This window comes from Biomphalaria glabrata, chromosome 15, assembly GCF_947242115.1.
Source record: "Biomphalaria glabrata chromosome 15, xgBioGlab47.1, whole genome shotgun sequence".
NCBI lineage: Eukaryota > Metazoa > Mollusca > Gastropoda > Planorbidae > Biomphalaria > Biomphalaria glabrata.
This window is the reverse complement of record NC_074725.1, coordinates 11,743,640-11,767,931: the sequence shown is the minus strand read 5'-3', so window position 1 is coordinate 11,767,931 and position 24,292 is coordinate 11,743,640. Positions and strand designations below refer to the sequence as shown.

The following is a 24,292-nucleotide window of genomic DNA, read 5'->3' as shown; positions in this document are numbered from 1 at the left end:
TTAATGTATGATATAAAAAAGATACATTTTTTATTGAAAGTAACTTATGTGATGTTTGGAAAAGTGATATATATGCAATTTATATAAATTAATTTTAAGAGTAATATATTTGCATATTTTAATGGTAACAGAATGGTTGAAGTAGTTAAGAATATCTTGATTCTGATAAAGTACTGTTTCCCAAACTGTGTTCTGTGGAATCCCAGTGTTCCACAAGGCCTGAATAGGTGTTTCACGAACTACTGGAATAATTAACTAGTAGGCCACTATGTGAATTAATCGCTCTAAAAAATAAGCAAAGTGTTCCGCTAAATGCTCAGAATGTGAAAAGTGTTCCATTACGAGAAAGTTTGGGAAACACTGTATCAGATAGAGTAAACAAAAAAATATTAAACTTATAAGACTAGAAAAATTATGTTTTTTTAAACATTTTAATATCAGCTTTTTAAATACTGGCTTCAATACCTCAATGTAATTGTTAACTCCTATTTAAAGTAAACTAAATATCTTAGAATATAATGTTGTTATTTTTTTTTATATTTGAGTTGTTGTCTTTCCAAGGCTCTCCAAAAGCTTTAGAAGTGGTAGACCCAGGACAAATAGTTGTCAGTGGTGAAGGGTTAGTGAAAGGCTACAAAGGTGTGGAAGCCTATTACAATGTAAATAAACAAGGGTTGGCAGGGGAGATAGTAACAACAGTAGAAGGTGAGAAATAATTTGCTTCAGGTAACGTTGATTTATAACTTGCACACCATTTATAGTTTTCATATTAATAGAGTGAATGATATTCTAAAATAGTTTTTGTGTTTACAATGGGATCTAGCTGGTATACTAATTATTAAGTTATAAACAAATTAATATCTTTATCTTTTTAAATAAGTTATTTATAGTCAAACTTTGGAGTATTGAACATATTACATCACAGGCTTAAGCCTTTGAAAGAGTATTTCCCATTTCAGGCTAGATTTTACACTTATAGTACTTTTCTTAAAATCAGCTCCTATCAGTTTTCAATCTAACATTGTTTGACTATTTATAATTTATTTCCTAAGCCTAATATTTTTATATATTTCACAATAATTATCATCACAAAATATATGCTACATTTTTTTTGACCAATATATTTCATAATTAAATGATATGTTATGAATATTTAGCTATGTAGAATGAATAACTTTAGGTTTTAATTTTAATATCTCTAATTATGATGATTGAAAAAAAAGTACGTAATCAAAGACTTTGTCTAGACTCATTTAGCCACGCATTCTGAAAGACGGCATCTGAATATTTTTCACTATAAACGTTCCATCTCAGCCAATTGAAACTGCTTGATAATAACTGTATATGATAGCTGGATGGCCATCCTTTCACTTAACACTTTACATCTAATGATGTTTAGTCTGCTATAAAAACAGTTTTAAATAGATAGATAGATATAAGTTCATCTAAGGTAAAATGGCATGAGACTTCAACGTGTGTAATCAGTTGGTTAGTTATTTTAATTATATGACATCAATTGACAGCCAAAAGTGTATGAAAATAAATTGTAATTTACCTTATTAATATGCATGGCTATATGAGTCTAGACTTCTTAGATTTATTTTTTTACTGCTTGGGTTTAAAGTATAGTTTAACTTATGCTTGTATTATAAACTATATTTAACATTGGAAATGCTGTAGTCTCAGGACAAGTGGTACCTGTGGTCAAAGAGACCATTAGCCAGAATGAGTTCTTATTTCATTATGTCCCATATCTGGTGGGCACATACAAGATTGACATCAAATGGGATGGTAAACATATACCTGGTAGGTTGAGCCAGTTGGCAGAGCTATAATGGAAAGATTCACTTTTTTTTGGTATTTATATTGCTTTCAGTATTTATGTTAATTAAAGTTTTTAGATAACTGTGATAACCTTAGACTTTTTAAAATTAGATTTTTTTTTTACAACATTTGTTATTCTTTTTATTAAGAGCATTGCCACTCATTAAAGGAAATTTCAGAAGATGAGCCTAGAGCTTCTTCTCTCTTTGTTAGGCTAATGTTTATACTAATGGTGGTGTTCTTAGATGTTGTGAATGATAATATAGCATCAAATTTGTAAAAGTGGTTGATCAAATGTTTACCAAGCTGTTTTCCTTTAGAGATGTATGTATGCATTTTGCTCAGGGTTGTACTAGCCATTGTGGTTCATACATTTTAAAAGTAGATCTAGTTATTAAATCATTAAATTAATGTGTAAACAATGTCTGTTTTGATAAATAAATGTATGGCATTGCTTTAATAAAAATTTCACCAATGTTTTCATTGTACATGACATATAAATTGTTACTAATTTCCTGCTTATTTTGTCAATTATTTTAATTAGTTTTTATGTACAAAAATGTTTAAGCAAATTTTATTAATAAAAAAAAAAATAAAGTATCATTGTTGGCCAATAACATTTTTATGGCATTAAGCTTTTTATGAATTATTATAGTTTTACTTTGGTAGCAATATTAAAATTAGTATTGCATTGTCATCAGCCAAATTTATTCAGTTGAAATTGCCATATGCATTTTGATAATTGTATAAATGATTTGCTTGGAATAATCCAACATTTTATTGCACAGGCTCTCCATTTTCTGCTCAAGTGACTGACAAGTCCAAAGTGATCTTCTTGACCAACTTGAATGAAATGAAAGATGACAATGACCACATAGCATTAGAATATGACAAGGAGGTGTGTTTGGAGTTTGATGTCAGCAGAGCTGGCCCTGGTGAGTGTAATGTGATATTTCAATGACTCACTGGATACAGTTTTAAAATAGTATATGTGTGAAAGATTTTAGTATATTAATCACATTTAAATGTCTGCTAATACTAGTGGCTTAAAGCAAGTCTTTTCAAGTAAATCTTAAGAGCACAGTCACAAAGTTATTACTTTTTTAAAAGTATCTTAATTTTTTACTCAAGTCTTCATCACATGAAACTATTTAAATTGTACAATAATAATTGTTTTTCCAAATGTATTTAGCTTCATTCTTAGGTGATATCATTCATGTTTATAAAACTACTTTTTTAAAACTTCCTTTATATTTATAAAGGCTTAATTTAAGAGATACTTTGTTTTTTTAAATGTTATAATAAATTTTAAAAATATTGTTCAATTTTTCGACAAAATATATATTTTAAATTGATAACCAAGAAAAAAACACCAAATATATAGCATCTGAAAATCTAGTAAAAATTAAAAAAATTATTATTTTCAGTTTTCTATTTTGATTTCTTTTTTTGCCCTCAAATGAGTGCTTTCTAAGTATGTGCTGACTAACCACTTATTGTGTCAATGTTTCTAAACATTTCAATTTTAGGTAAACTGACTGGAGAGATTCTGAGTCCTGTGGGCAAATTACCTGTACATGTCAACCATGGCTCTGACTATGTCAAAGTGTCTTTTAAATCACAGCATGAAGGTGAGCACTTTTACTTAAAATGAAATAATGCTTAAGCTAGGATATATTGAGTACTTTATAGACCACCTGCGGACAATGGTTATGCTTGCCCTGGCTGTGGCCAAATATGTAGGTCACAGCTGGGGCTGTGCAGCCATGGGAAATACTGCATTCCTCACTAATCTTTGGACTCAAAGACAAGACTTTGAAGACAGTGTTAGTGCCTCCTAACTTGAACTCAATAGTCCATCTTCAAACTAAAAAGTCATTTTTCTTGTTTCTCACCCCAATACTTTCACTTCCTTTGCTTTCCATAATTTTTGGTCAGGTACTCATTAGAGTTGGCTGGACTTGAGGAGGATTGAAATTCACAGCCTTTATGAAAATATTTTACTTAAAATTGTCAGTTTTTCAGGCAATGGCATTATTGGCTTGCCATCATGCCCTGCTTGTAAAATGTCCATTTTTAAAAAAATGATTTTTTAAAACTTTTGTTATATATTTTTATGTTTGACATTTATGAACATTGACACATTCATCTGCCATCATGATAATAAAGTCTATAAAGTACCCAAAGGAGAACACATGGTATAAATACACAGTGTCTTAATCAAGCATCTTTAATTAAAGTTAGAAATACCGTCATCTTAATCTACTAAGGGAAATAACTATTGAAATCATTTATTAAAGTAAAAAAAAAAGGTTGTTCTTCTATTAGTCTCTTTAAACACAACTCCTTTGTGTTCATTAAACCTAATGATCTACACCTTTATCTTACCTTCTATTATTTCTTAATTAATTACTTGAGTGTGTGTGTGTGGGGGGGGTTGATCTATCTTTCGAATAATGCAACGTTAAGTTTAAAGGTGGCTCTTCTTAAACATGCTGACGAAACGTGGTGTATTATTTACTTTCTTGAGTTACATTATCTTCCAAATTTATTCAATAAAACATCACTCCAGCAATTAACTAATTCACATAAAGCACTTGTACAAATTATATGAAGAGTAGAATAATTTGGCTGAAGAATAATATTATTGTTTAATAAATGAAGCACAGTGAAAATACTGCCAATCAATTACTACTGACCAATGAACAATACTTTCCTTTTATAGTCTCCCTTTCAAGTCTTTTCTAAATTGTTACATAATTCTTGCCCCTTAAAAATGTCTTTATTCAATGAGCCACACAGTTCTTTCAATATTTATCTTTTCAAGGCCTTCCAATAGATTTCGGTCTGACAGAATCCCTAAATCATAATCTATATTTCCCATCAAGTTTTTTACATATAAACAAAAGATGTAATAACCTGGTCAGTTCCCCTTGCATGGTTAGCCAGGATGTGTGGTTGAGCATAACAGTATGATCTATATCATTTAAATGTATACATCATTTTAATGCTTTGCTTTCACATATAACATATAATTTTACATTCCAATGTAGCATCCAGTTTTACTACTATTTTTTAGCCTATTTTTAAACATTCACATATAGCTTAAAGTTTAAATTCACATGTCTTACAATATTCTGAATGAACTTTGAAATGTGTTTGGATTTTTTGTTTTTTCAGGGGATCACTATATTCATCTATACTGGTCAGATGTTCCTCTTGATGTAAGCCCACTTCTTGCTTACTGCCCAGGACCCCCAATGCCACTGGATGCAAGCAAAGTGGTAGTTGTCGGGCGAGGAGCAGAGATGGCCAGAGCTACTGTACCGGCCAGATTTGTAATTGATGGAAAGAAAGCTGGACCTGGTGAGTTCCATGAAGTCTTGTATACTATGGTTATTAATGTAGTTTGGCATACATATAGCTCCACCTTCATGATCGAAGATGAGCACATTTCTCATGTCCTATGAACTGTAAAGTCCAATCCTTACTTTAAAAAGCATACATATTCAATCATTATTGACATTACACTATATCCTGCAGTGTGTCTAACTCTAGAATAGATTTATGTTCAAAGATTGGCAAGATAGGGATAAACTTTTAGCATGTCATCTAAGGGCTCAACAGGATTTCACAGTCACAAAATAGAACTAATGTTTTAGACTATATCACAAAATGAAGGCTTAAGAAATTAGATAGAACTAATGTATTAGACAATATCACAAAATGAAGGATTAAGAAATTAGATAGAACTAATGTTTTAGACTATATCACAAAATGAAGGATTAAGAAATAAGATAGAACTAATGTATTAGACAATATTACAAAATGAAGGATTAAGAAATTAGATAGAACTAATGTTTCAGACTATATCACAAAATGAAGGATTAAGAAATTAGATAGAACTAATGTTTTAGACTATATTTCAACTCAATTTCACTAGACTGTAATTGTATTTGTAGGTGTGCCTAAAGTCAGACTTCAAGGTGTGCAGTCAGAGCTAGCTGTACAGATAAGGCCACTTAAGTACAACAGATACCAATGCATCTATACGTCAAACTTGCCAGGTTGGTCTATCTCAAGATCAAGCTGCAACTTACTAAAATGCAAATTTTTCACATCACAAATAGACAATGATAAGCTATATTTTTCCACATTAGTGTATAAATGTTGTTTTTTTCCTCCAGGCAGCTTTCTCTTGTTTGTTTACTGGTCAGATGTCTTGCTTCAGTCCTGTCCTTTTAAAATTACTATAACTTCCAGGGGAGATGTTAGAAAGGTCAAAGTCACAGGAGCTGGTTTGAATGGTGGGATAGCTGGAAATGAATTATCGTTTTGTGTTGACACAGTGGAAGCTGGACCAGGTAAGATAGTTTTATTTTATTTCTGATAACACAGCTTGATAAAGACACACTAACTCACACTTGAAGTATTAAAATTTTTGTTAACCATTTTTTGTTTTGTTTTTTTTATTGTTGCTTCTGAATTAAGTATTACATGTTATAGATTATTATACTATTACTATACTATTTGATACAGAAAACACTTATTGTGTGAATTTTATTTTGTTAACTAGGTGAAGTGACAGCTGAATGTCACAGCCATCGGCAGTCTGCACTCTGTGACCTATTGGAAACCAGCACTGGTATCTACACACTGAAAGTGTATCCTGCTGAGACTGAAAAATATATTCTACAAATACGCTATGATGGTGTCCAAGTGCCTGGTACATTACTTTGATATTTATTTAATTACTTTTTTAAAAATAGCATCTTCAAAATCCAATCTAACTAAATCAATTCAAGTTCACAATTCAATGCTTAATTCAATAACTTTTGTTACAGTATAAAAAGTATTTTTAAAATGGCATTTCTTTTTAGGGAGTCCATTCATTCTGAGAGTTGGGGATCCCCCTGACCCATCAAGAGTAAAAGTCTTTGGACCAGGGATAGAGGATGGTCACATTGACACCTTTGAGTCCAGGTTTCTTGTGGACACTCATGGTGCAGGAGCTGGTCAGCTGGCTGTCAAGATTCGTGGTCCACGAGGTACAACTTTAATCAGAAAAAAAATATATTAACCCTTTTTAAAGACATTTATCTTCTAAAATGGATGAACTTAAAAGATAATGCCTTACTATTACTTAGGAAACATTGGAGTTATAGAAGGATGAAAACTGTCAACACTACATGGCAAAATTTTTTCCTCCTGGATAGATCAATTGAGCACTTAGAAAGGCAGACAAATGAATAGATAGATAATGAAAATATTTTAGAATAGACAGGTTTACTAACAAATGGCTTATAAAAGTAGCTTCTAATTTAAAATATTAATATTACCATTGATCATTCTCTCAGCACACCTATGATGCAACTGAGATCAAGGCTGATGTTCCAATTCTTTTACTGCATGTTGCTTTGCAACTTTTTCTACTGCTATGTAACTTAATGATGTTCCTTATCTATTATTTTTAAAAACAAAACTTACTATATAAGCTCCATTTGCCACATATATTTTCCTTTACAATGTCTGGATTTCACCTAAAAAATACTATGCCTTAAGTACCCAAATCTTTTTTACAATTATTTACTCTCTTGAATGTATTGATAATAGCAATGGTAAGTCCAAGGCTCAAAACAACACAATTTTTTTTTTCCTGACAGCTCAGCAGCAAAAAGCTGACAGCTCAGCAGCAAAAAGCTGACAGCTCAGCAGCAAAAAGCTGACAGCTCAGCAGCAAAAAGCTGGCTAGAAAAAGAGAAGAAGAAGTCCAAGGCTCAAAATGGCCTTGAGGAAATAAAAGTTGATAGTATTTTTATTGATAAAAATGTGTTGTTTAGTGATGCTGAATGTTTTTTGTTTTTTTTCTCTAGGTGGATTTAAAGTAGAAATGAGAAGAGAAACAGAGAATGAAAGGATTATTAACTGCAGGTTTGAATTTTCTCTAAAATACAGTCAATCTTCTTCACACAGGATTCAACTACAGTGGATATCTGGATGTCAGTTATGCAGAACATTAAATATCTGGACCTCCCTTTTTTTTTTTTTTCAAATGGTATGGTATCTTAAGTGCACTTGCTGATGTGTGACTTTGTATATTGTAGTGCAACGTGATCTTGGTATATTCCAGTTCGCATGTTCCTAAAACATGTGTGAACAAGTCAGTATGGAGAAATGGTGGGTGACTGTGTAGTGAATTGTCATGCGAGGCAGGAAACAGCTTTATACATGCTGAAACAAAAACATAGTGCTTATAGTGGACTCAAAGTTAATCTTAAATTATTCAATTAAATTGTCTTGATATGGGAGAAAGTGAAGCTCCTTTAGAAATGTTGCATGCATTCCAAACCTTTACAAAGCACAAAATAGCACATTCCTGCATTTAGTTATCTAGATCTATTTGGACAGGCCCCATTACCAAATAATCAATGTTCTTCTTTATGTATTTTATTGTGATTTTAAGGTGGATCTGATGGTCTTCATAAAAGTTGGGTGTTCAGATTGGGTGTCATTTTAGTTTTAAACATTGTGTAATTAGTTAAATGTTATGAAATAACACTAAGTAAAAAGAAACTATACTCTTGCAATCAGATTTCCCCAATGCTGAAATAATAAAATTTCTTGTTCAGTTCTTTTTATATTTGTATTGACTAGATATTTATTCAAACATTTAAAAGCAATTTTGTGTTTTTTACTTTAATGATTTTCTTGTTAAAAAAATTTTTTTCTACTTTTTACATAACTATAAAAACTATGATTACTTTTCACACATTAGTTCTCTAATTTCTTATTTTTTTAAATGAAAAAACTTGTCACATTTCACAGTGTCAGTTGCTTAAACATTTTTTTGTTGTTGTCCCTAGATATGACCCAAGTGAGCCAGGCAGCTATGAAATAGCTGTCAGGTGGTCAGGTCACCATGTTCCTGGTAGTCCATTCAATGTCAGAATTGTTGAGACAAGAGAGGAGCTGAAAAAACTCATTTCAGAAAGAGGCTACAGACCACATGAGAAACAAATGGGTTGGAAGGCAGAAATATAACAGGCTTATGACAATCTGGTCTACTTTTGGAGACAGGTACAGGTGGTCACTTTGGTTGCTTTGTGTTAGCACTATATCTATTCATTTAAAATAATTCATAGTATAAACACAAGTTACACAGAAGGTCTTTTAAAAACTATGGAAGAATTTTTATTTTACTTTTAAAATCTTTGAAAAGATTGAGTAGGCCTACATTCCTTTTCTTGATAAACAATAAGTAATTGGATTCTTTGAAAATTGTATTAATATTTTTAAACCAATATGAAAAAAATATTTGTCAGGATTCCTTCACATTTCATATTATCTCCCTTTAGGTGCTTGCAATTGCCAGCCATTATATTTTTTCTAATTATGATTTCTGTGTTACGTTTTTTTTTTGTTGTTTTTTTTTAAATTATTTTTGTACAATGTATTTTTCATGCTAATAACATGCTCAGTGTTTTATGGTCCAATCTCTTTTGTGGATCCGTTAGAGAAAGAAGTATCAGGGATAAGGTTTCTGTCTTTAAGGGGCTCAGCAAGTCTTGACATTATTTTGCAGTCTTTTTGCTACTTCTTCAAATTTAATATTGTTTTTGTTGGATGAGTGGTCCAGAGGCTAAGTACACTTGAACTGGCTTGGCTATCTATGAAGGGGGCTTGAGGTTCGACACCCAACTCGAGCAGAGATACTCCCCCCACCCAACTGGTCCACAAATGAGATTGGATCATAGCGCTCTGAGTATAAGCATGAAAGTAGCACTATATAAAAGCTATAATTTTTCAGTTTTTACTGAGGATTAAAAAAATTGATTTTAACTAAACTGTTGAAACTTGTTTGATTTCAGAGCAAAATGGAGGAAGTTCATCAATATCATAGTGTGCCATTGAAATTTCTTCTGATGCCATTGACAAAACTTTCCAAGGAATTATTGAGTAAAAGAGTTTCAGTGAATTCTCTTTGAGTTTCTGTTTCTGTTGAACAATTGTGTCTATTTTGTACAATGTACATTCTGCAGGTGGTGAGCTGTCAGTATAAAGACCTCTATAAACTGTATTATAATTGCATTTGACTATACATTAATGAGAATGAAGAACAAATATTGTCCACGACTGTGATTTTCTTATTTGTTTGACATTAATACTTAGATTTTGATTTTTTTTTTGTTTATTTTTCCATGACATTTTGTGATAGAATATTTATGTCCAAAAAAATGAATGTAGTAATTAGACACTTTACATATTTACAAGAATGTGGAAGTGTAACTTAACATTGCCTTTGTTTGCTTGTAGTTTAAACTTTGTTTATGTAAGTGTGATGTTTTTTTGCTGGTATTATTCAATGAAACTTAGTGTTTGATCTATATGAAAGTGCCACTTCTGTTTTGTCTTTTAAATTACATTGTTGTCGCAAGTGTTATCCAATCAAAGATGTTTTTATAGATTTATATGTCAGTTTGCATTGTTAAATAAATACATGATGAGCTTAATCTTCATTAAATCATTTTTGGTTCATATTTTATGTTACGTTAGCATTAGGGCATGCCTCTCAAATAGACTTTACTATCAGACCAACTTCTGGCCTTTAAGTGTGGCTTAGATATTGGGTCCAGTGCCACAGGGCTGACCTTAGGCATAGGCAAACTAGGTAGCTGTCTTGGGCCTCCGATTATGTTTATCCCTGCCAGCGGAAATGTTATCCCTGACAGGATATTATATAAGATAAGATAAGACAGGAGAAGTGGCAAAGTTGAACAACTGACGTCTAAACCAGAAAGCTTCAGGCAGGAAGAGCTGTTAGCCTTTACTGGCTTCCCACCCAGGAGAAGGAAAACTCTAAATCCAAACTCTACTGCCTCATAGCTATGCCTAAACATTGAAAGACTGGGGAAAAAATCAGAAGCCAGCAGTGCTACACCTTGCCAGAAACTGCAGAGCTGCTTATCGGGTATATGCCGTTTCTTTGGACATAATATTGTGGAGGAAGGGTTTGGTACTACTCTGTGGGTGACTTCCGACCTGGCTTATGCTCAGTCTTTAATCTCACTCCTACTAAATAAACCAAAGTCTCACCATGACCGATTGAAGAGAAAAAGACAATCAATGGGGTTTAGTCATGGAAGTAATATGTTCTATCATGAGTGGCACAAAGAGCGGACAGAAGAAATGACAAGAAAGAAAATAAATCTGATATTGCTTCTAATTTCTGAAGGAGACTTGGCATGTGGTATGTTTTATGAATTGTAGATTTGTGTTTTAACTAATGAACATATGGCTAGCTTCTTCTCTGGTATTTGGGTAAAATATTGGCTGAATGTCTTTCTATAACACCATGCAAGAGGTTGCGAAGCTAATATTATTTAAAACGTCAGTTGAATTGATTACAACAATAATATTAATCTGGTGTCTTAAGACTTTTCACTCATACTTCTACTTCATCAGCAACAAAATTCGCAAAAATAAACGTCAAAGGAGAGCTAAGTTCATTTCCTCGAAGGTTATCTCTATATCTAATTCTCTTCATGGCTCAAGAGTTTGGACACCAAGTAATGGAAAGATCACTTTTTCATTTCTACAAGTCGGACGGACTTGAGTTACCCCACGTAATCTTAGAGGCGAAAAAAAAAAAAAGAGGGGCGGAACAAGTAGTATTCACCAGTCACTAAATAGCAGATTTTAATAATTTCCGGAGATTTCCAGCATTTTTCCCTATATTTTGCAATTTCAGGAGATTTTCCAGGAGCTCCTGGTAAATCAGGAGGCCGCGGGAAATCTGTTATAAGGTATAAAATGGTATAATTTAATAATTTACATCTAAAATTAGCGCGGGCCCTATGAACGTGCGGGGCCCACTACGGTCACCTATGTTGCAGTGACCCTGCAAAAATGCAGCGTATGCTACGCCGCCGGTCGACAAGTATAATATATTACACTAAATTTATTAACACAGTCAAGCAATAGCTTTTATATTGTTTTAATTTAAACCATTAAAAAAACAATAAGGATTTTTGCTTGTAAAAGTAAATAACTACTATTCAATGTACCACATGTCATCAGTAGCTCAGCAGTTTCTTCTTCACTGTTAAAGATCTGTATATGACACAAAGTGTCACCTATTTACTGTCCCTTTGACCCAGTGTAGGGATGTCTACGCCACAGTTATTATATTTTGATTTGCTTGTAGACATTCTATTTGTTTAGTGCCAACTTTAACATGGTCGTGTGTTTAAAAAAAATGTCATGAGGGCTACACGGTTATATCAACCTATATAAATTGCCAACTTTGACATTTCGATCTCTGGCCATCTCTCATTAGGTGCTATACATACGTAACATGAATGCACATGTTTGGGTAGATAGGCCTGATACTATAGGTTAACAACAAATGGCTCATTTGTTTTCAATGAACAGATAGTATGTAACAAACAGTCTATCTATAACCATGTCTGCACTGGATGTGGCAAAAATAAGAAGATAGCAGATGGGGCTGCGAGGCCACGGAAAATACAGCATTCCTTATAATTCTTCGGACTTGAAGACATGCCTTTGTTATTTATAACCATAGTGCATTCGTTTTTTTGTTTTTTTTTGTAAATAATGCCACGATTTAGTCAATTTGGAAATTAATTCTTATTGTGCAGTCCAAACGGCGAAGACAAGAAAGAAAAGGAGGCTAAGAAGCAGACATTCAGATATTTAGCGAAAATATTAGTGGGAACAAAGTTTATGGAAAAGTCTATGATCCTTTCAGTGACATCAGAAAATGAGAAACGCAAATGGATTGGCCGGCTTGTACGATTGACTGAATCCAGGAAGGCTCACAGTGTAGCCAAGAGTAAGAACTCTGAATCACTCTGTCGATGTATGTTTCCCTGAAACCGTTGGTAGGCTAGACTTGACTGTACTGTATTGAAACATGATAGTATTGCAGTGATCAGCTATGACGTGTCGTTTTCCTGTGAAGTCAGGTGATCGTTAGTGGATCCACGGAGCAGAGATTTTGGTGTCTTCAACAATTTAAAACAACGATTCCTAAATGTCTTGTTGTAGAAACTGTAGATGATTGGATTGATGGCGTTGTTAATGAAGAATGATCTAAAAAACACGTGGTAAAATAGGAACTGGATGCCCCTTGGGCACAGCCAGCGGGACACTTGGTCCCGGAAGAGGCCGGAGTAAATCTGAAGGAAAAGATGCGGCAGATAACTCAGTACGAAACCAAGAGTCACTAATAACATCATCATACTGACCCTGGAGGTTTTTATCTCCCTTCCAAGCGATTTTTTCCTCGACTTGAGCGTGATTACACTGGCTGTTCGCTGACTCTTGTCCATTTTATTGATGGAAAGTTGACTAGATTTCACAGGACAAGGAGCCGGGCTGAGTTGCATCGAGTCCCAAGTTACGTTAGAATGTTTCTGTTTCCTTTGAGCCACATCCGATTCGTTAAATGTCGACAAATATCGGAGTGATTCCAGAGAATCACAAGAAAGGTTACATATGTTCTCAAAGGCTTGTATTTGTTTATGATCGTTTGACTCAATAGGATCACAGAAAAGACGGCAATCAGATTCTACCCCATGCACTATCTCTTTCAAACGAGTGATGTAAAGATCAGGTCTCAGCAGACACGGAGACGAAGACGACTTTCGAATTTTGATACTATTTCTGTTATCTCTGGGCAAGCTATTTGAAGTCCAATCCCTCTCTTTATGAGACTGGACTAACTTCAGCTCTCTAGGCACGTACATAGACTCCCAAGGACGATACCTCCCAAAACAGTGTCCGTATTTTCTTGCTCGAATTGGTGATGTGTCCGGCTGCAACACCGCAGACGACTCCTGTTTAGGCTCTTCGATTTCGGAGCCAAGAATGAAGTCGGTATCAGTCGAGCAGTCTAAAAAGTTGTTCATGCTTTCTTTTTTCTTGGTGTTCAAGGCAGACATTGTGATATCTACGTGCCATGAAAGTACGTCTTCGTCGTCACAAGACGTCACATTGACGTCAGGTTCAATGATTTGATAATCCTGCCCGAGCACACGATTTGTGTCTGTTTTATCCGTGGAGCAGTCTAAAAAGTTGTTCATGCTTTCATTTTTGTTGGTGGAGGAGATCGACCTTATTTGCCACGAGAGGGCCTCGTCTTCGCCGTATGACGCCTCGGTAACGTCAGTATCAAAGATGTGAGCATCCTCGTGGAGTACTGGGTTTACATCCCTTGAAAACAATCTCTTCAAAGATCTGCTCGCTTCCGAAGACGTTTTATCGGCCGAGTCCTCCGCGTCTTTAATCAAGCGGGAGCTAGACCCTGCGTTCCCTCCGTCGCTGTCGTCTGCTAAGTCTTTCACGCAGTAGATGGACATGTTGCCGTTGCGTGTCCGCGTCAGTGATATGTCGCCGGACGTCAGGATCACCTCCGTCTTAGAAGGCGTGGCCGCCCGGAGGTTCTCGCTAAGACTAGTGTCTGTAATGGAGATCTTAACGTTGTTGAGAGCCTGACTGCCGTGACCGCTGTGTGCGGACAGATTCCTACGTCGTTTTCTCTGTTTGTGGATTTTGTAGATGATGAAGCCATACATGGCCACCAAGATGATGATGCAGGCCACCCACGTGACTCCGAGGACGTATTGGTAGCCGTGGGCGAAACTAGACTTCCGGAAGGTGTCATCAATGGAGCAGTCGTAAACTTTGTGATTAAATCTGCGAACAAAGGGAGGGAATAATAATTAGATACAAGGTTCAAATGTTTACATTATATTTCATAATATACATTCGCTTTGCAAAATAGATTGTCCATGTAGCCCTCCCTTAGTGTTGCTCTAAATTATTTCGGCCTTTACTTTTTTGGAAAAAACATAATTATTTTCTACAATGGTATCGAAATCAAATCTACAAACAATGTTTCTCAATCTTATTGGTCAGTAGACTCTTTACCTGATATCTGTCTGTCTTCCATACAGCAGAAGGGCGGGGCTTGAGAAGGCAAGGGAGATAATCAATGTACCGCCTGTGATGACCTTGCTCTGCACAACCGTCATTTGTTTCCGGAAGGGTCGACAGATGCGCCGGAACCTGTCAACGGCCACCACGATAAGGACAGAAACAGAACCACAGGCGCTCAGTGTCACCAAGAAACGAAATACCTTGAAAAAAAAAAAGGCACGTAATTAGAATTGAATGATGCATTCACACGATTTCATTATATGACAAAAACATTTTTAGGAAGTGAAAAATTAAAAATAAATAAATAAAAAGTTAAGTTCCCCTTTCATCTATAGAGCAGATGATGTAAAGGTCATCTGTTTCTGTGGCCCATGGTCAACGAGAGTATCATGTGGCCAACACAATGACGAACTGCCTTTACTTTTCCCCAACTAATGTCAGGTACCCATTAGAGCTGGGTGGACTCAGAGGCGCACTTTAGATCCCCAAATTTAAAATGACAGTCTTCACCAGGATTCGAACCCAGGGCCCCGGTTCGGAAGCCAAGCGCTTTACCGCTCAGCCACCGCGCCACCTAAGACATAAGAAAGCATGTATAGAATTTTTAGTAACAAGGGAAATCGTATCTATTTCCTTTGCCTTCTATAAATGTCATACACTGTAGCAGTACATTGTCCCGAGTAGGCCTATACTATTTCCAGAGTAGAATTGTTCCTAGTCTAATTGTTTTCGAATATAATTAATTCCGAGTATACTATAGTGAGGTATAATTGTGCCGGTTCAATGATCATTTTTCTTGTTGTTTTGTTTTAATAGTCCAAATGTCCGGCAGGGAGTTATTATCCACATGACTGTTGGAAAGGATGTTATCCAACAGCCAGGTGTGGACGGGATCTCTTCACCCCATGTCCTGTCTGAGATTCCACAATGGCAGTGACCATTAGTTGGGTTCACCGAAATGAACAAACAAGGTCTTCTACCATATGTAGTCTAACAAACAGATCTAAAAATTCGCGAATAAACTTTGAAACATAGCAGAGACTAGGCTAGGCTAGTTGACATAGAGCCAAAGAGTTCAGCTATGTTTGAGATTTGATCCAATTAGAGCTAGGCTAGTTGACATAGAGCCAAAGAGTTCAGCTATGTTTGAGATTTGATCCAACTAGAGCTAGGCTAGTTGACATAGAGCCAAAGAGTTCAGCTATGTTTGAGATTTGATCCAATTAGAGCTAGGCTAGTTGACATAGAGCCAAAGAGTTCAGCTATGTTTGAGATTTGATCCAACTAGAGCTAGGCTAGTTGACATAGAGCCAAAGAGTTCAGCTATGTTTGAGATTTGATCCAACTAGAGCTAGGCTAGTTGACATAGAGCCAAAGAGTTCAGCTATGTTTGAGATTTGATCCAACTAGAGCTAGGCTAGTTGACAGAGCCAAAGAGTTTAGCTATGTTTGAGATTTGATCCAACTAGAGCTAGGCTAGTTGACATAGAGCCAAAGAGTTCAGCTATGTTTGAGATTTGATCCAATTAGAGCTAGGCTAGTTGACATAGAGCCAAAGAGTTCAGCTATGTTTGAGATTTGATCCAACTAGAGCTAGGCTAGTTGACATAGAGCCAAAGAGTTCAGCTATGTTTGAGATTTGATCCAACTAGAGCTAGGCTAGTTGACATAGAGCCAAAGAGTTCAGCTATGTTTGAGATTTGATCCAATTAGAGCTAGGCTAGTTGACATAGAGCCAAAGAGTTCAGCTATGTTTGAGATTTGATCCAACTAGAGCTAGGCTAGTTGACATAGAGCCAAAGAGTTCAGCTATGTTTGAGATTTGATCCAACTAGAGCTAGGCTAGTTGACATAGAGCCAAAGAGTTCAGCTATGTTTGAGATTTGATCCAACTAGAGCTAGGCTAGTTGACAGAGCCAAAGAGTTTAGCTATGTTTGAGATTTGATCCAACTAGAGCTAGGCTAGTTGACATAGAGCCATAGAGTTCAGCTATGTTTGAGATTTGATCCAACTAGAGCTAGGCTAGTTGACATAGAGCCAAAGAGTTCAGCTATGTTTGAGATTTGATCCAACTAGAGCTAGGCTAGTTGACATAGAGCCAAAGAGTTCAGCTATGTTTGAGATTTGATCCAACTAGAGCTAGGCTAGTTGACATAGAGCCAAAGAGTTCAGCTATGTTTGAGATTTGATCCAATTAGAGCTAGGCTAGTTGACATAGAGCCAAAGAGTTCAGCTATGTTTGAGATTTGATCCAACTAGAGCTAGGCTAGTTGACATAGAGCCAAAGAGTTCAGCTATGTTTGAGATTTGATCCAACTAGAGCTAGGCTAGTTGACATAGAGCCAAAGAGTTCAGCTATGTTTGAGATTTGATCCAATTAGAGCTAGGCTAGTTGACATAGAGCCAAAGAGTTCAGCTATGTTTGAGATTTGATCAAACTAGAGCTAGGCTAGTTGACATAGAGCCAAAGAGTTCAGCTATGTTTGAGATTTTATCCAATTAGAGCTAGGCTAGTTGACATAGAGCCAAAGAGTTCAGCTATGTTTGAGATTTGATCCAACTAGAGCTAGGCTAGTTGACATAGAGCCAAAGAGTTCAGCTATGTTTGAGATTTGATCCAATTAGAGCTAGGCTAGTTGACATAGAGCCAAAGAGTTCAGCTATGTTTGAGATTTGATCCAACTAGAGCTAGGCTAGTTGACATAGAGCCAAAGAGTTCAGCTATGTTTGAGATTTGATCCAATTAGAGCTAGGCTAGTTGACATAGAGCCAAAGAGTTCAGCTATGTTTGAGATTTGATCCAACTAGAGCTAGGCTAGTTGACATAGAGCCAAAGAGTTCAGCTATGTTTGAGATTTGATCCAATTAGAGCTAGGCTAGTTGACATAGAGCCAAAGAGTTCAGCTATGTTTGAGATTTGATCCAACTAGAGCTAGGCTAGTTGACATAGAGCCAAAGAGTTCAGCTATGTTTGAGATTTGATCCAACTAGAGCTAGGCTAGTTGACAGAGCCAAAGAGTTTAGCTATGTTTGAGATTTGATCCAACTAGAGCTAGGCTAGTAGACATAGAGCCATAGAGTTCAGCTATGTTTGAGATTTGATCCAACTAGAGCTAGGCTAGTTGACATAGAGCCAAAGAGTTCAGCTATGTTTGAGATTTGATCCAACTAGAGCTAGGCTAGTTGACATAGAGCCAAAGAGTTCAGCTATGTTTGAGATTTGATCCAACTAGAGCTAGGCTAGTTGACATAGAGCCAAAGAGTTCAGCTATGTTTGAGATTTGATCCAATTAGAGCTAGGCTAGTTGACATAGAGCCAAAGAGTTCAGCTATGTTTGAGATTTGATCCAACTAGAGCTAGGCTAGTTGACATAGAGCCAAAGAGTTCAGCTATGTTTGAGATTTGATCCAACTAGAGCTAGGCTAGTTGACAGAGCCAAAGAGTTTAGCTATGTTTGAGATTTGATCCAACTAGAGCTAGGCTAGTAGACATAGAGCCATAGAGTTCAGCTATGTTTGAGATTTGATCCAACTAGAGCTAGGCTAGTTGACATAGAGCCAAAGAGTTCAATTATGTTTGAGATTTGATCCAACTAGAGCTAGGCTAGTTGACATAGAGCCAAAGAGTTCAGCTATGTTTGAGATTTGATCCAACTAGAGCTAGGCTAGTTGACATAGAGCCAAAGAGTTCAGCTATGTTTGAGATTTGATCCAACTAGAGCTAGGCTAGTAGACATAGAACCATAGAGTTCAGCTATGTTTGAGATTTGATCCAACTAGAGCTAGGCTAGTTGACATAGAGCCAAAGAGTTCAGCTATGTTTGAGATTTGATCCAACTAGAGCTAGGCTAGTTGACATAGAGCCAAAGAGTTCAGCTATGTTTGAGATTTGATCCAACTAGAGCTAGGCTAGTAGACATAGAGCCATAGAGTTCAGCTATGTTTGAGATTTGATCCATGTTTGTCAAGAAAACATTTCAACACATTTTACATAATATATCAAGTTTTTTATGTATTTTTTTTATATATTTGGGCTCCACACGTATTGGCTATTTTTCAGTAGTACTATAATATGCCAGTTGTCAGGGGCAGGTATGGCGAGATTGAATGAGCTCTTTCTGTGTTGTTATTTAAAAATGAAAGAGTTATTCCACTTTGTTTATATTCCCGGGTATGAAGGTGAACAGTATACACGTAATGGTTTTAAATGTTTATAGTTTTCATTTAATGAGAGAGAGAGAGATTTTAAGTTGTAACTTGTTTAGATGGGGTAGGGCTGGTCTTTGTTTCCTTTCACAGTTTTACTCTCTAGTTATTAAACTTGTTATTTTCTGGATAGTTTGAGCTTTTTGTGGTTCATTTAGTGTATATGCGTATGCTTACTAGAGTGTACTATCGATCTGCAGTGATCCAAGTTACTATGTGTCTAATTATCCCTCTGTTGAAACCGTTGTTTGTTAGGGTCGGAGTCATAGAGCCAAGTAAAAGAACCTGATACCAGTGTATAATTAAGATAAATCATGCATGTGACATCTGCACGCTAATGACACACACACACACACAGAGGAAGCTTAGTTCCGCCATGATTTCGTATCGATCACGCTTTTGAAAGAGTTGTGTTTGAGCTGTAAAGCAAACATCCCACTGTACACTGTCCTAAACTGAAGGACTGTGTCCTGTTTGAGAGAGTCCGAGCACGTCACTGACTTTCAACTTTGTGTCTTGTTGAAAACGTATCTGAAAGATACTTGAGGGTGAAGGTGAGACTTTCTTCTAGTGTTCTTGCTTGAATAGTACAAACCTTCAAGTTCTGAAAAACACCTTAACCTTGTTTTTATTGTTTTTTTTTGGGGGGGGGGGGGAGGGAGGTATAGTGGGTCCTTGGATTTACATTATTTTAATAAAGGTAGATTCTGAAAAGCTGTTTGAATAAAGTTTATTTAGATTTCTTTTAGAATGTCGTATTTTATTAGATTTTTTGTCTTGTTCATTTCTAGTAACATTTTGACCCTATTTCAGTTTCATTCACGATACATTGACCTATAACCTTTTGACCCTATTTCAGCTTCATTCACGATACATTGACCTATAACCTTTTGACCCTATTTCAGCTTCATTCACGATACATTGACCTATAACCTTTTGACTCTATTTAAATTTGACTCAAGATAATTGACATATAACATTATGAATCTGTTTAAGTTTGACTCATGATACATTGACCTATAACCTTTTGACCCTATTTCAGTTTCATTCAGGATACATTGACCTATAAACTTTTGACTCTATTTAAGTTTGACTCACGATACATTGACCTATAACCTTTTGACCCTATTTAAGTTTGACTCAGGATACATTGACCTATAACATTTTGACCCTGTTTAAGTTTGACTCATGATACATTGACCTATAACCTTTTGACCCTATTTAAGTTTGACTCAAGATAATTGACATATAACCTTTTGACCCTATTTAAGTTTGACTAACGATACATTGACCTATAACCTTTTGACCCTATTTAAGTTTGACTCACGATACATTGACGTATAACCTTATGACCCTATTTAAGTTTGATTCACGATACATTGACCTATAACCTTTTGAGCCTACTAATATGATTCACGATACATTGACCTATAACCTTTTGAGCCTATTTAATATGATTCACGATACATTGACCTATAACCTTTTGAGCCTATTTAAGTTTGACTCACGATACATTGACCTATAACCTTTTGAATTGACCTTTATAAAGTAAGGTACGACTTTCCCCACTTTGTGACTTGTATTTTTGAAGTAATTGAGTTTAGGAAATGTCTTGGTGTTGTCCAGATTCTATCTAGTCCCTTTAGCAAAGTGTTTCTCTCCCTGTAAAGCGCGTTTCCGTGCGTTCTTCATCGAATTTGTTTTTGGAGAACTTTTTTTTATGCATTGAAAACAAAAGACTGCATGGATGTTTTCAACATAAAGAAGTAGATAAAGAAGTAACCAAATGAAGTAGATAAAGAATTAGATAAAGAAGTAGATAAAGAAGTAACCAAATGAAGTAGATAAAGAATTAGATAAAGAAGTAGATAAAGAAGTAGTAACCAAATGAAGTAGATAAAGATTTAGATAAAGAAGTAGATAAAGAATTAACCAAATGAAGTAGATAATTAATTAGATAAAGAAGTAAAGAAAGAAGTAAAGAAAGAAGCAAAGAAAGAATTAAAAAAGAAGTAGATAAAGAAGCAAATAAAGAAGATTTTTAGTTTGCATTTTTGACAGTGGTTAGCAGCTCATCGTGAGGTCTGCAGTTAGCGTCCAAGATTTACAAGCATACAAGACTGTCGCCATAACCAAGGGGCGCATTATTCTGTTTTTAGAGAGCTCCTATATTTATTTCAAACAATTGAACAGCACTCCTATATAAACGTATGAACTATAGTAACAGCACTCCTAAATAAACATATGCACTATAGTAACAGCACTCCTATATAAATATATGCACTATAGTAACAGCACTACTCTGTAGTTATTTTCTGTTCAAGTTTGTATACTTATATATTTAAGAAACGACTACAAGTTGCCAACACTGTGTCATCACTGCATCTATATAAGAAAATGAAATGCCCTTGTACCTCAGAGTAATAATAATAATAAGGCGTGTCTTCGAGTCCGAAGATTAGTGAAGAATGCACTATTTCCCGTGGCTGCGCAGCTCAGCTGTGACCTACATATTTTGCCACATCCAGTCCAGGGCAAGCATAACCATTGTCCGCAGTTGGTCGATTTAGATTTTCTATCTTAGTGAACTAATCATTCCATATGTCCAAAACTGCGTGGAGTCAACTCTCTAGATGCCCCGCGTTTTATTTTCTCAAAATTTTAGGTTTGCGATTCAGTGCATGAACCAATTGAGCTCAGACAAACCACGATTATCTTTGCATTCAAAACTTATTTAGATTCGTTTTTTAAACTCTGGCTAGTATTTGGTATCTTTTCATATCGCCTTGAGCCTAAAGTATGCCTGTTAACAGCGTTATATAAATTAAATTCTTTTGTTAAATATTGGAAAGCTATATATACATATGATTATTTCGTAAATTACCTTGCAAGGAATCGGTATATCCAGCATTAGGTCATGCTTGAGATCCACCATCTCAAAAGGCATCCCCACCACACAGTTAAGGAGGTCGTAAGCCGCCATGGCCATAATGAAGACTTTAGTTGTAGAGGCCGGAAACCGCAGGCCGTAGACAATGAGCACCAAAATGTTGCCAGGAATTCCTACGACCATCAGAACACATAGCAACATGAATGTCGGAAGTTTGTTCAGCGTCTCCAGGTGCTCCTCTTCTTCCAGGAACGCCCACAGAGACTCGTTGCTCATGTTGGCCATGTCTGCCCATTTCTCCAAGTCACATGTCTCTCCCTCCATATTCACAGCAACAGAAATAAGTCCCAATGTCGCAATTGAAAGACAAAGTATTATCCAAACAACTTTTCTCCAGAATCACTCAAAAGTTGGTATCACAATTTTCTTTGAAAATGAAATTAGCATTTTTTTTAGGAAATCCAGATAAATGTTAATTTGATATATTTTGATAAGATATATAACATTTTAAATTCAATACTGAGAAAGTTTCAATCTTTTCATAGTTTCGAGAAACAATTCCGCTGACAGCTTCAAAATACTTCAAAGTCTGCAGTAATTGAATTTAAAGGAAGGCGTTGCTTAACAATGCTTAACAAAGAAGAAATTTGGAGTTTAAAAATGAAGTGTCCACATTCCTTCAGGACCGACACGAAACTTTTCAAAGTTTTTGATGGCTACATCCTGAGTACATTTTCATTCTTCCACTACGAGTGTTAGCTCATGTAACAAGTATCCTGTCGAACTAGTGTGTCATCTGAAGTAGTTTGTGTGACCAGGCACTTCAACAAATAGCCAAACATCTGTAAGAAAAATAATAACAATTAGACGGTGGTAATAGAAAGTGAGTCATTTGCATGCACCGTCGTGCTATGGAGACACAGAAGCGTGTACGCAATGACTAATGAACGCAAAGCAATGTTTTAAAACACTTTGTCACATGACAGAAGCCTAGTAACTAGATAAAAGGTTTCATTTTAAAAACACATCATCACATGACAGAAGCCTAGTAACCAGCTAAAAGGTTACATCAAAAATTGTTTACTTTTTTGTTAACTTTTAACAGATTTATTTTTAAAGTGATTGACATTTAGTTAATGGCGTCAAGACATCCAATAAACATGGCGTTTATCGACAATGGAGGTTCTAACGAATCGTGTCAACAGTGGCGCTCTTTAACACACCTTGGGACAAAAATGATTTAGCAAGGTTCAGACAAGAATCTAGAAGAGAAGCTGCTGATAATCAAGTGTTGAGATTATAACTACACTAATTATGTCGTTTAAGTTAGTGGCTACTTAAGAATTTTCCAATATTTAAGAAGCTCATTTGTCCAGTGGCGGGACCTGACAGTTTTTAATCGTGAAAGGTCCATTAGACTTGGGGACATGTTGAAGGTGAAAGGTGAAGGCTAATAGAGGAATAAATACATTTCGATTTTGGAATAAAAAGGGATCGTTATAGGTACGAATCTCGGTGAAGACTGGGATTTTGAATTTCGGGACTTTTTTGGGCGCCCCTGATTTCACCCAACTCTAATGGGTACCTGACATTAGTTGGGGAAAAGTAAAGGCGGTTGGTCGTTGTGTTGGCCACATGACACCCTTCTAGCTAACCGTAAGCCAAAGAAACGGATGACCTTAACATCACCTGACCGAAAGATATGAAAGGGGACTTTATTTTATATGTTGACTAAAGTCTTTACAATACAATATTTTTTAAAAAATTCTTTCTGGCCAACATGGGTTCAAAAAGTAACAAACTGGAAGGAAACTGGACGGGTATTTCGAAAAGGGCTCTAATGATCTTCCCAGAAATACTATTAAATTGTCTACACAATGTAAACTTTGGTTTGACCGTTATATTTTTTTGTCCAAATATAATTCTCTTAAAATTAAAGTTGGCCGACGTCTTTTAATTCTGACCACAGCTTCAGCAGGGACTGCTGCACTCGACCCCAATGTTTCTTTTGAGAGATGTGTGCACCGGTTTTATATTGAAATCATTCGATGAAATGCAGTTGAAGTGGGGGGGGGGGTTAAGTAATAAAACGCTTGGCTTTTGAATCGAAGGGTTCAGGGTTCAAATCCAGATGAAGGCTGGGCTTTTCAATTAAGGGATCTTTAGAGCGCCTCTTTGTTCACCAAGCTCTAATGGGTACTTCACATTAGTTGGGCAATTGACCCTCGTTAACCATGGGCAACATAAACAGGTGACCTTTAGACTATCTGCCCTTTAGATCGCAAGGTCTGAAAAGGGTACTATACTCTTTTTTACTGTAATAGAGAGTTTCATTAGGGAGGAATTGATTTTATAAAGGGAAAAACAATTTGTATGTTAGTTGTAAAATGTTAATTAGGCCTACCTTA

The 24,292-nt window shown here is 35.7% G+C and overlaps 2 protein-coding genes across 6 annotated transcripts in view; one reads left to right on the top strand and one right to left on the bottom strand.

The window, feature by feature from the left end:
* Positions 1-8,901, top strand: part of LOC106055616 (filamin-A-like) — a 33,304-nt gene extending 24,403 nt beyond the window's left edge. For 4 of the 5 annotated variants that reach the window (XM_056013287.1, XM_056013288.1, XM_013211938.2 and 1 more), the window contains 11 exons: positions 562-705; positions 1,681-1,806; positions 2,613-2,759; positions 3,354-3,455; positions 5,005-5,190; positions 5,787-5,891; positions 6,012-6,188; positions 6,401-6,550; positions 6,705-6,872; positions 7,698-7,755; positions 8,688-8,901. In XM_056013287.1, the coding sequence (XP_055869262.1) occupies positions 562-705; positions 1,681-1,806; positions 2,613-2,759; positions 3,354-3,455; positions 5,005-5,190; positions 5,787-5,891; positions 6,012-6,188; positions 6,401-6,550; positions 6,705-6,872; positions 7,698-7,755; positions 8,688-8,865 (1,541 nt within the window). In that variant the 3' untranslated portion in view covers positions 8,866-8,901. The remainder of the gene's footprint in view (positions 1-561; positions 706-1,680; positions 1,807-2,612; positions 2,760-3,353; positions 3,456-5,004; positions 5,191-5,786; positions 5,892-6,011; positions 6,189-6,400; positions 6,551-6,704; positions 6,873-7,697; positions 7,756-8,687) is intronic. The other variant, XM_056013289.1, reaches the window with a different exon arrangement.
* A 2,901-nt stretch (positions 8,902-11,802) lies between these two features.
* Positions 11,803-22,430, bottom strand: LOC106055617 (uncharacterized). The gene is made up of 3 exons (XM_056013291.1): positions 21,879-22,430; positions 14,779-14,987; positions 11,803-14,544 (listed from the first exon to the last, which is right to left on the bottom strand). Exons 1-3 carry the CDS (start codon positions 22,206-22,208, stop codon positions 12,783-12,785), a joined length of 2,301 nt encoding a protein of 766 aa, XP_055869266.1. The 5' UTR covers positions 22,209-22,430; the 3' UTR covers positions 11,803-12,782.
* Between the last annotated feature and the right edge of the window lie 1,862 nt (positions 22,431-24,292).